General features: G+C 33.9%; 1 protein-coding gene across 6 annotated transcripts in view; it reads left to right on the top strand.

The window, feature by feature from the left end:
* LOC138323704 (trithorax group protein osa-like) overlaps positions 1–12,629 on the top strand; it is a 28,382-nt gene extending 15,753 nt beyond the window's left edge. For 2 of the 6 annotated variants that reach the window (XM_069268503.1, XM_069268501.1), the window contains exons 4-11: positions 999–1,171; positions 2,597–2,938; positions 4,309–4,392; positions 6,378–6,451; positions 7,955–8,143; positions 8,470–8,601; positions 9,671–9,856; positions 10,415–12,629. In XM_069268503.1, the coding sequence (XP_069124604.1) occupies positions 999–1,171; positions 2,597–2,938; positions 4,309–4,392; positions 6,378–6,451; positions 7,955–8,143; positions 8,470–8,601; positions 9,671–9,856; positions 10,415–10,563 (1,329 nt within the window). In that variant the 3' untranslated portion in view covers positions 10,564–12,629. Of the gene's footprint in view, positions 1–998; positions 1,172–2,596; positions 2,939–4,308; positions 4,393–6,377; positions 6,659–7,954; positions 8,144–8,469; positions 8,602–9,670; positions 9,857–10,414 lie in introns of all 6 variants that reach the window. The other 4 variants (XM_069268498.1, XM_069268502.1, XM_069268499.1 and 1 more) reach the window with 4 other exon arrangements.
* The last annotated feature ends 243 nt before the right edge of the window (positions 12,630–12,872 follow it).

Here is a 12,872-nt window from a genome sequence, read left to right as displayed (position 1 = left end):
GAATCACAATGGTTTACAAAATAGATGGTAATATGTTTATAAGTTATTCTTATATGACTCTTGAGCTTATCTAACGCCCTTCCAAGGCCCCAACTCGCTTTTCATTCCTATTGATATGAAGTTTATTTTTAGACACATTGTATTTTCTTTATGGCTTCATAAGACTTTTATAATGTGGTAATTGAAACATAACTGCGGTTTACAATTTTCAAGGCGGAACAAGTCGACCTGAATGTGTCATGTGTGAAAAGAACCTAACAAACACAGACCTTTCCGTAATTCACACTGTAATAGTGTACTATTACACTGTAATAGTACACTGTAATAGTACTCTTACTATGAAATATATTACAATGACGAACTGATAATAACTGTATTATAACATGTGTGCCAAAACACTGATTTAGAAACACCTCTTAATGTGGTATATCTGACTAAATGGTCAATCAAAGCGAACAATGAGTCGGCGTTTGTTAGACTATAAAGACCTTTTATTTATGCTAACTTGTGCTTTGTTTTCCCTTCGTGTTTGAACTCATTAGTCATATATACTGTGTTTTCCCCGTCTACGCCTTGGTCGACCTAGCTCAATATAATTGTTTGATAAATATAATTAGCCTACGTAAATAGAACAAAAATGTGAATTATCAGTGGGTATATATTTTGTATCATGGCTAAGGGGAACCCCACCTCTTCGTCCGTACACATCGTTTATATATATATAGAAAACACCATAATTTCGAAAACTTATTCACTTTGATAAAGTTAAGTAGAAAACATTCTGAAGTGATTCTCAGCAGGGAAAACTTACATTATTTGCGACGGAAATGATCCGCTATCCATCAACACGAACTGTTGGCATTGTTACAACATAGCTTCTTCCCACTTGTATATTATGCACATTTCAACCTGATTTTCGGTTTGGCGTCTTATATAATATGTGTTTGTAAGCTCATCTAAAGTATTATTGCATATATTGGGCGTTGTGGATGTTTCAGTCACGGGACGAGCGTACTCCCGGGGACGGTAGTCCCGTGCCCCCCGGGATGGGACAAGAGAGAGGTGTGCCAGATGCAGTGCTCAGTCAAATGATGAAAAAGGACGGAAATGCCAAGCCGTTCGCCTATATAACAGGTGGCATTGATCTGAAGGAATTCAAAAACAAGAGAAAGTAAGCCAACATCGTTGTTCCTGTTAATCATAATACTGATAATGGTACTCAATCCATTAATCACTTTTTATTCTAAAATTATTTTAATGAAGATGCTCAACCCATTTATTATCTTTCTGTTAATGGTGTTTCTGATAAAGGTACTCAAGCCATTAATTATTATTTCTTTTAATTATAATAATGATCATAATGCTAAATCTATTGATTTTTAATTTTAGTAATTATAATTATCATAACGGTGCTTAATCCATTAATTACTATTTCAGTTCATTTAGTTATAATAACAATAATCTAGTAAAGATACTCACTGATGCTAACTCCATTTCATCCCCGTAGATTGTGCTTTTAACGAGAAATAACGAAATAACGGAATTAATAGTGAATTTCTAAAGTTAGTGCAATAAAATTAATGAAAGCGCATCTAGATATCACATATGGATGCAGAGTTAATGGAATTAGTTCAACTAGGTTTACTCGGTCTTGACAAAGGTGTTTTATTACTTTCGTAAATGTCAGAAAGGTAGATTAATAAATATTATAGGAGATATATGGCTTGTTTCTCCCCGGGATGGGTGTTACCTATTATCATACATAGTATGTACACTCAGGACCATCACATCTCTCTCTCGTAACACCGAGTGTTCCCACTCTGTGATTACATAACACACAGGCACTATAACAGCTATGAAATTAGGAACATATTTCTACCATAACACAGACAAATGTCAAACATAGTGCAATCTGGTGGTTCATTTACCCGATCATTTACGAGACTTAAAAGATTTACTGACTGCATTTTGATTTCATTGATATATAGAGAAGTTATATTTAGAAATAAGATATGTTATCCATTGCATGATATTGGCAATAGTTTCAGAATTAAAGGGAAAATAAAAAAAAAGTAAAATGTGAAAGCTTAAGAAACAAGTTAGTATCAGGTTTATTCAAAATCCATGTTATTCATATTTTCTCCGTGTTGATGATTTCGTCTGACAGGTCTTGGTATGTGATAATTTCCGTATACAACAATATATGTTTGCCAATTCTGTTAAATACAGAAATTCACAATTTAGTAACCTATATTTTGATTAGATGAAGATTGATAATCATTATGTAGTTATACTGCCGCCACATCGGAATACTAGCATTCCCCTGTAGGATACACTATAGGGCGTGTCCGGTTTAATTTCCTCCTTTGTTTATAGTCATGTGACTCGCATTTGGTCTAAATATTAACTTCAATAAGGCGAAGGACGCTTCCTCTGCCGGAACGACTGGTTTTGTTATGATGTTTTGCTTTTGTAAGTCTCTGCTGGTTCTAATATGATGTTTTTCTTTAATTAACCCCTAACAATCTATGTTTATATTTGCCATGTTTAGTAAGTAATACGAGTATACTACTTAAGCATGTTATACTTTTTGTAGCCGTCCTCCTCCACCTGTGATGCCGAAATCTTACCGTGGACCTAATCTAAACGAGGAGGAACCTCCACAGAATTACACGCCGCCCCAACCAATTAGGCCACAGCCACCACACCAGGCGCCTCCACAACAGTACCAGCCTCCCCCACCGCCTCCTCCGCCGGCCCAATACCAGTTTCAGCCCAAACCGCCCCAGTTTTCACCGTCACAATACCAACTAGCGCAGCAGTATCAACAACAAGAACAACAATATCAACAACAACAACCGCAGTATCAACAACAGAACAAAAATGGTTTCTCACCTATCAGGACCCCGCCTTCCCCTCCGGTTAGGGGTAGTTCTGGGTTAGTATATAAATATAATGTTTGATTTGGTGGCCTCGTATTGGAGAATGTGTTAAAGATAATGGTATTAAAGAAAACAACAACTAGATGTTCTTGTCAATCATATACATCCCTTCAGTATCTCTCGATAGTGATATCCTTGTGGAACAATCTGACATTAGCCCATCAGACACAGCCTGGTATCAGTCCGTCCTTTACAGCATGCCTCAACATATGTTCCTGAGGTGCTATGCCAATGTTGTGTGTACTGATGGCGTATCCCAACACAAGGTAGATCGCTAACTATATTTTCATTTGGCCTTGCTGATTTTTTATAAAGTTTTAGTACATTTGTATAATTGTGGAATCCTTATCATATACAGTATCATATTTTGCACATTTTTCTTATGCAATATTTAATTGATAATTTACATCAAATGTCCTAAATCTATAGAAAATACAGCTCATCTATTGACATTTCCCTTGTTTGAAAATGACGAGTAAGGTTACATTTGTACTGCTTTAGCATTAATTTTTCACGCTTTAAATTACAACATAGTAACATGTAACGAAGGCAAAATAAGTAAAGCTAGCTTTTCAGCTTTCATTTAAGGTGATATTTAGACATATTAGTTTTAAATCTAGAGTAGTGTTACACCAATTGACAGTTGCCACCCTATAGCAACCCCACTCTACTACAATGGCTTAGTGCGGATTCGTATCACTTCTTTATCACGCTTTATAAACAAAACAAACTATAGAAACTACTAAAAGATAAATAGACAATATTAGTAGAAACGTCAATAAATAAGCTATCCTATCTTAAGTTCAAGACATAGTATCGTTTAAAGACATCAATGATTATGTAACTTGTAAAATGATTTGGATGATTTCTGAGCTAGATTTTAGCTATTCGGTATCCATACCAAAAATAATCTCTGTATGTGGTATTTTGTAATTAAATATTTTTAATCAAACCTAATGGTTTAAGCTACAACTATTACTAATAAACTAGGACTACCGGGATTTGTTTTTCATTACTAATTATTGATATGTTGTAACAGTAACGGATTTGCAGTTTATATACTAACTTGACTTGCAGTTGGTTATTTCTTGATACTTCAAATATTTCATGTCTTTCGTATCTTCATTAATACATTATTGCATTCAACTCTGGTTTCAAAATGTTTGTCTTTGCTAACCAGTTTATTTTTTATATTGGAGTTCAACAAGGATGAACTTTACATCCTTAACTTTTAGTATAATTGACACAAATTTCTAAAATCCTATTTCATTGATGGTTTATTTCTGTTTTCTTTTTAACATGAAGCAGGACGTATGTGGATTTGTATAATGCTTATCCTTGACCTGCTGAGATTGTTTATTTTCAGCAATTATTACCGACCAATACCAAGCCCTGACATACCCCATAGAAATCTTTCTAACTTCATAATCCCGCCCAGAAAGACCATCCGGTGAGAACACGTGTATGTCCGTCCATTAGTGCTACCTTAATAGTCTGCATAAAGATAACGTCACGGCGGTGTGTGTAACGGACGGCCAGACGTACATGCGCAATGCATATCATAGCTTATGTCCCCATAATAACCCAAAGATGGCGTGACGTCACACTCTTAGTGTTATATAAAGCTAACTTATTATTTTCAGAATAATTTACGTAAAGCTAACATATGTTTTGCAGAATGATTTACGTAAAGCTAACCGATTATTTACAGAATTATTTACGTAAAGCAAGTTTTATATTTGCAGAGAATGGTTAACGTGAAACTAACATTTCATTTGCTGTGCGATTCAAGTAAAATTAGCGTTTAATTTTGTGCTCGACGTGTTATATCATCCAGAAATATTAGTTTTCAGTTATTTTAGTTTGCTACTAACACAACCATGCCTCGTCTTTCGCATGGTGATTACATCGATTTCATATTTAAAGTTCATGCCATCTCTTTATTTCTTGTGAAGGAAATTAACTGTTCAATTCGCCATAAATGATTCATCATTTTGTTTTAATTATTTAAGTACCATATTTCCCTTGCGCGCTGATTTCATTTTATTTTTTTAAACTCATTTACTAAAAACCAAAATGAATTTATTTATAAGTTGCTATTTTTCATTAATTTTGTATGAGAATTTGGTGCTAATGGAATTGCATTAAATAATATTTGCTGTCACCGAAATGTGAATACAGAGATTGATAAATAGATTGTGCGATTGCAATTATTTATAATTTGGATTAATTTCAAAATTAATTGTGCATGCGTTTAATTATCATAATTATGTCCGTATATTTTAAATACTTTTTTTGTGTTTGAAAATATAAGAGAAAGCGATTTCAAGAAAGCTTCAATGATTTTCATTATTACCCAATTTCGACATACTAGATATGTAAAGGTTTTGGCAAGATAGTAATAATGAGTATCAAGGACTGCAGCATGCTTTAAACCTAATCAAAGTACACGTTATGCCTTCATTTTTACATTCATTACACCATAAACCAACTTTCCTTTGCAACCACATAATTTCGGGATTTTTATTCCAAACGATTTCACCAAAAGTTCTTTTATATAGCTGGTTTCAAACTGAGTTATAATACATATGAATAAAATAGAGATACATTCTATATAGTTAGCTTTGATTGAGTAAATCGCTGAAATAAGTTGCACGCGAGAGAAAGTTGATTTATAGTAGCATTTTTTGTCATTTTGATGACTGCTCAGTTATATACTTCCTACACATAGCCGAGCGAGTCTGCACTATAGCCCCTATACATTTGATGTATTGTACGTACCAATGCACGTGTTTGTAATCACCAAGTGCGCGTGCTAGCTAGTCCATCACTTACATATGAGAGTAGAACTGTATTATCTCGATTCCAATAACATGCACATGCGTTCATCACGATTTATATTAAAACAAGCAAGCTATGTTATTTATGCTGGATTAATTGAACAGAGTATAGAATAGCTGTAGTTTTGTACCGCGATATAGTAGTGTATGTTATGATATTTTTTTCATTTCTAGATTTTGCTATAAATGTATGTTATGACGATACTTATTTATTATTTATTTGTTTTATCACAATTTTAAAAAGAAAAAAACCGATGTCAGCGCCAGCATCTTAAAGGAAAAACACAAGAACGATGTTTTGGACATTTCACATGAAAATATTCAGGACAAAAATGCTTGCGATTTGGTAGAAAGTTTAGGAATAAGGCACAGTTATATACTACTTTTGGAATATTTTTGAGCTAAGTGCGGTTCATTTGCATGTTGTTTAATTAAATGTGTTTATAATTAAAGAATCATTCAATGATCAAGCTGTCACCATTTTTTCTCTTCATCATCCATTCATATACCATCCATTCTATTCATGGGTGTTTTAACTTAATTTTGTGTAAGTTACCCGCGTGTGTTTAACATTTGTTTTAATGTATTTTTCCAGCACCTCAGAAAAACCCTTGAAGGACATAGAGAAATCCGCTGTTTACCAAATGATTCAAGAAAGCGAAAACGAAGGTAAGAATGAAACTCCAACAACACCAATATCACCGGCTTTATATGACTTAATACAACAGACCGATAGCCAACGGTATTCCCCGGAAGTTCCCGATTCGCCAGTTTCGCCGTCGTCAATGTTCCTAAATCGTCGGGCGCATGGATTGTCATTCCAAGTGTTGCAATGGATGACGGAGACGGATGAGGATGCGGAGCAGGAACAAGAGAGTATGAAATGTTACACAGTATATTCTCTGCTTTTCTCGACCCTTACACCAACCAGCAGGCGTATTTTACCTCTTGCCTCGCGTAACATCACGACCTTCCGCCCACAAGCCTGGTTACCCATACATAACGCCTATCTCTCTCTCTCCTCTCTCTCTGCTGGCAGTCATGGTGTGTCCTCATATCCGAGTGGTGTGCGCCTCAACGCCTGTCTTATTGGGAGATATAACATGTCGTCCGTTTTGTTAAAAATCAGTCTGCCATATTCCCCAACGTTAACTTAACTCTTCATTTATTTTATCATGCGTTACATATCAGTCTTCGCATTTTGGTGATTGACCATTTTGTTTATTCCTCCCAAGTGTATCCAAAGATACAGTTTCATTAAATATGTTTCTATGATCCCATCACTTCCAAAGCGAATTCAAAGTTGTTAGACAAAATAGCATATTGCACACACTGCTAATAGCAACGGTAAACAACCATATCATTGGTGTACCATTGGGAATTTAATGAAGAATTCTGATGACGTAATTCCAATGTATTCATTATCTTTTCATAAGCATAGTTGTTATTTCAGATTCTCTCTGAACCAGTGAAACAAATTACGTGCTAGAATATATATATGCATATCATCGGTTTGGATGTGACTATCTCCCAGTAACATCCCAAATGATTCCTTTATTCTGTACCACGCTTTCTGTGTGTGTGTATGTCATAACCTATGTAATATAATTTTCTACATAACGTAATGCTATTTAACGTCACGATATCATATAAAGCTCACACTGTGTTAATTGTATATTGTATACATTATATAACTTTATATTGTATATAACATCTATATACCCCAAACATGTTGTACATTTATCGTGTAATAATGCATCATATTTCTGAACTATCTATACTCGTAATCAATTAATTCAAAACTCAATGGAGGCTGATCAGCGGTATCGATAAAATATTGAAGATAGGTAGGATGTTTGTTGAAGAACAAAAATGTAAAATCATTTTAAGTACCTTAATGTCTTACCTGTTTATGCAATGAGAAATTTTGAGTTAATATTGTATTTTAAGAGATGATTGTGCAAGCGTCATACTGACATACAAAATATAGGTTACTGAAATGATTACAATTTAAAAAGGAAAATTTAAACAAATATGTTACAAATATGTTTTACTAGTTATTACATGTAGTTTGATTATGTGACAATGATGTTATGCTGTTATATAGCAATCTTGATGTTAAGAAAACATGATTTACTTTTACCGAAACTTATTAGACTTTACCATACACAGGTAAGCAGGCCCCAAGGCGTAGCAGCGGTATGAAGGACCCATCGTTACGTCACAACGCCGAGGATGACGAGATGAGGTTCAGTGGTCTGAGAAACAGAAAGAAGGATATCCCATCTAAAGCATTCAAATGTTTAAACAAGATGACGAGTAATAGTGATGATCCAGTTCCAAGGCCTGCTGTCAGTCAAGGTGCAAAGCTTCATATTGCATATTGAATAATTTTCAAGAATATTCAGGAATTATTTGCGATAAGAATTATTAAATATACATTGTGCATAAAATATGAAAACGTTATAATCAAAAGAGCGTTGCTTTGTGTTATCAAAGGGAGATAACACATCAGCCTATATGATAATTCTAGAAAGTTATACAATGTATTTTCAGGTTTTTCGTTTGTAAGTATATTAAAAAGTTATTATTTTCTGTGAATGTCTTATGTTCCTAATAAATGCATGGACATCAACTATGGTTTTTTTAAATAATTATTAATTGTTATGTTTCTTATGGTGTTGTAGAAGAACAGCAGGAGGAGCCCGTCGGAAGGTACGACCAAACATCGATTCGGTACACGGGAAAGCACATTCCGTCCCCTTCATTTCGTGTGCTTCAGAACTGGGCAGAAATCGACCCACTACCACCACAGAAAGGTAATACTCATTGCTTCTGTCGAATTTATGTTCAAGATTTCGTCTTTAATTTTCTATACAAATATAATTCCATACTCAATTTGCATCATACTCTTGGCTTGTCTTTAATTATCTTTATCTGTGTTACATACTGGATATGGAACTTTTTTCTGACTAAGCTTACATACACTAGTATTTGCTTTAATTCTATTTTGGATTGCACTATTTCTTGGCTCCAATTATGACTCGTTAAATATTCAATATTTAAAATATGTAATTGTATCATAGCTGAGCTTAAACCTGTATTCTCTTTATCTAGCTTGAATATTGGCTTCGAAATAGATAATGTCTTTATAATATTAAACTTCAGTTCCCATCCTTTACTACCTGTAATGTTTATTGTAGAAATTATATGTCGTTTATTTTAAAAGTAATATAGTTCGAACTTCTATAAATCAAGGAATAGATCCGTTCATTTGTTTGTTACTTTTCCAAGTAAAAGTGGATGTTAGTTTAATCCATTTGGTTGAATTGTGTGCCATCTGAAACTGAGAATTTTGATGCATTTAATGAGTACCACCAAATGTCAAATTCTAATGGAATCGAAAGTACACATTAGGCTCACGAAGAGTGCAAGCGAATTCGGACTAATCAATAGGAAATAGTGTGTTTAAAACCAGCCATTATTTCAGAGAGATTTCCATTTAGCTCCTATAAAAGTGAATGCAGTTTATATTCGGAGATTTGTTTATCATTATGAAGCGAGATCCACTTACAAGAACAATGTTAGCAATCTCACTTAACGAGATTTAAGAACTTAATTTATTTCTGAACAACGTTTTGTGATGTCTTTCACTTTTAAAATTGATCCAATTTTGCCTTCTTTGTCGAATGAATAAAACCTGATAATTAGAAATTTCTTTAAAAGAATGAAGAAACGTAAAATTGAATGTGAATTACTTTAGTGTTGAGGCGAAGAGTTCAATTGGAATTGTCCTGCATGACTTATCTGTACTGCGACAGTCTTGTTGAATCTCCCTGTGTATGCACACTGGCTTATTAGCCTTCCCTTTCTCATACCTCGCCCTAGCATCTCAACCCACTACCCAGTCTGATGATGACCTTGATGAATATGACGATGGCCTACCCGACACTCTTAGCGGTGACGAGCTGACCGACCGACGGTATATGGGTGGACATATTCCATCCCGTGCTTTTAAAGCTCTTCAGATGTCCATTGGAAAAGACGTCGATCATGCTCCTGCATCAAAGACTGGTATGACCTTCAACTGTGTCCCCTCTCAGTCCCGTTCTACGTGATGTCCTGCTATGCTTTTATCGTATATATACGCTTTTTATATATGCCTTTTGCATTTTCATATTACTGTTTGACCAGTGTCAATATAATGATATTGAACTGTAAATAGGATAACATAAATCGAAATTAAAACTGTACTATAAACGTACTAATTTCAGTACAGAATTCATGTTGAATAGGTCAGCACAGTTGTGAAATGACGAATCTGTATTCATTGCTATACTGACATTATATAGAAATGCCATTAGCGCAACAATGTTTTAACGCGAAATGCCACGCGCCTAAATAGTGTTCGATATTTGGTGTATTCAAACATCAAAACGGTATTTTTTATAATTATCATGTATCATTATCATTAAAGTTAGCTTTATACATATCTAAAATGTTATTATTTTGCCATCGTCATTATATTTGCCATTGTGATACTAATTCTCCTACAACAGAAATACGAAGGTTATCGGAGATTTGTCACCAATGGTCTTGGCCAATTATTTCACTTACCCGTGTATGTTACAGAGGAACCGGAGCCTCCAGCGGCACCCGTCCAATCTGCTCCACAAGCACCACCACAAGCGCCTCAGCAAGCGCCACGAAAGCTCATGATCACCACACAGAGCAGAGCAGTTCCGCCACCACCTGAGGATACTCCAAGTACCGATTTCTGATCGACCGGGAAGAGGCCGTAGACAGAGCGAGGGAAATCCTAGACTATATTCAATTTGGTGACGTTCACCACCAGATTTGGTGACGTTTATATTACCAACTTATCTGATCACTTTCACCAACAGACGTGGTGACGTTTACCACCAATGGCTATAAAGTATTTATTCCAAGAAGTGGTACACAGCAGGAAAGCATATGTATAGAATGTAAAGGAACGAATGGCTATTAAACTTACGTTGTAAATAAACTTCTTTCCATAGTGATCTTGTCTAGTGCTTTTAAAAAATGAAGTTAAAGGATTTATCTTCAATTATAACTTTTATCAACTCATGTAAATATATAATATTAATTAATGCTGAGTTGTAATTTTAAGTTATAAATCGAACGTTTGTGTACTAATATTTTCGTTATTGACCTGATATTTATCATCACTATATGGGTAATCTGTAGTTTATGAAATACATACTATGAGCTTTAATGCCTTTACAATGATATTTATTGTAGAACAAGCGCATTACATATACATGCATGCAGTTTAAATACTAGTATTTACAAATGTAAATATCATGACGTAGAATATTATTGTTTACATGAAAGTTCGTATTTAAAATACTGCGTTACTTTTATCTTATACTTAATTTGTAACAACCTTACCAGAATATGAAATGTGCAATTAATATATCCTTATGATGCACTATGCAACTTATATGTACGCTATAATTTGCAATAGATTTCAAAGCTTCAAATGTGCTAATCATTATCTTAATGTATGCCAAAGAAGTAATTGAAAATAATATATCTTTTGATATTTACATTGCTATTAAATGGTTAGTATCATGTATTTTTATCATGCCCTTTCATGAAATGTGTTCACATTTTCGTTATAAATGTCTTCCATATATATATTGCATACTTATCAAGAATGGTACGAATTTGTCCCCATGTATTTATTTGCATTAGGATAATTGTGCAGTCCCATGTCTTCAAACAACATAGCTTTAATGTAAGTGCGCATGCTCTGTATACCTGCAGTAAGATAAGCATGTATATAAATATTTTTTATTTTATTTAATTCACGTTCATCTTTTTCCACGATATTATTTTTGTCTGGATCTGTGCAATATCTTGAAAAAATATTTATTGCTATGTTTTATATATTATTTTATTACATTGATATTAGGAAATTTAATAAGATATTATTGACTTTGTTCATATGTGTTTGATTAGTGTAAAATGTAAATACGCACCTGACGGATCGTAGGTGATAGTGATTTCATTGTTAAACGTTATTATCTAGTATTAATTACACCACGTGATAACCTTGTTGACGGCCGATAGAGTGTGATATATACCTGTGTGTAGGTTTGACGATAAATGTGTTTATGGACTAGTTTAGCCTTCGTGTGTTCTGTAACAACATCTGCGTATAATATGAAATATTTTGAATCTCGTGAACAGTTATGTGCCTTACTGTACATTGATTACTATCAATTAAAAATTATCAAATAATGTATAAAATTATATGCTAATTGCTAAATATGGTAATATTGAACGTCAATTTGTCGTTCAAATTATGAACCGTCCAAACAAAGATATTTTATTAATCCAGACATTTTTCGCCTTTAATGGATTTTTATCAAGCGAAATCCTGTTATCAGCTGATTGCTACAAATTTCGTCACAACATATTTTAAGCATTAACTGCTGATTGAAATGTTAAAACTCAAAATTACCTAAATTAACGGTATTTGATAGAAATGAAACGACGTTGATGAAACATCAGCATTGTAAAAATATCGGGATATCAAATACAAACACCATCAGCAATAGAAGATTTTCGATATGATAACAAAGCATCATGAGAGATATAAAGTGATGCCCATTACAGTTATACACTGAGCGTTTTGTAAGACTTGACGAAGCGTTTGTTACATATTTACCTGTAAGTGTCCTTTGTACGTTTTACTAGAGTAGGGTTACTCCATACCTACCTGGAGATTGATTAGGACTGTTTTGTAGTGAAGGACATACTGCAACGTGCTTTCTTTGTAATAAAATATTTTAAAGAGTTTTCTCTCTATAGTTCTTTCCTTTTTATTTTAACTGTCATTGGAGACATCTGTCGGGGATAAGTAGCGGCAGGGGAATAGCAAGCTTTCGTTAAGGGTGTAGACTATATATTTCGAGGAATTTCATTTAAAGTTTATATTTCATATCTTGAAGGTGGGCCACATTTTACTTAAAAATGTTGTATTTTTCATCATGCACAGATAAAGCATGGTATATACCTATCGCTTAAATGTATGAAACCA

The sequence above is a fragment of the Argopecten irradians genome, chromosome 5, assembly GCF_041381155.1.
Source record: "Argopecten irradians isolate NY chromosome 5, Ai_NY, whole genome shotgun sequence".
Taxonomy (NCBI): domain Eukaryota; kingdom Metazoa; phylum Mollusca; class Bivalvia; order Pectinida; family Pectinidae; genus Argopecten; species Argopecten irradians.
This window is presented reverse-complemented; position numbering and strand designations above follow the sequence as displayed.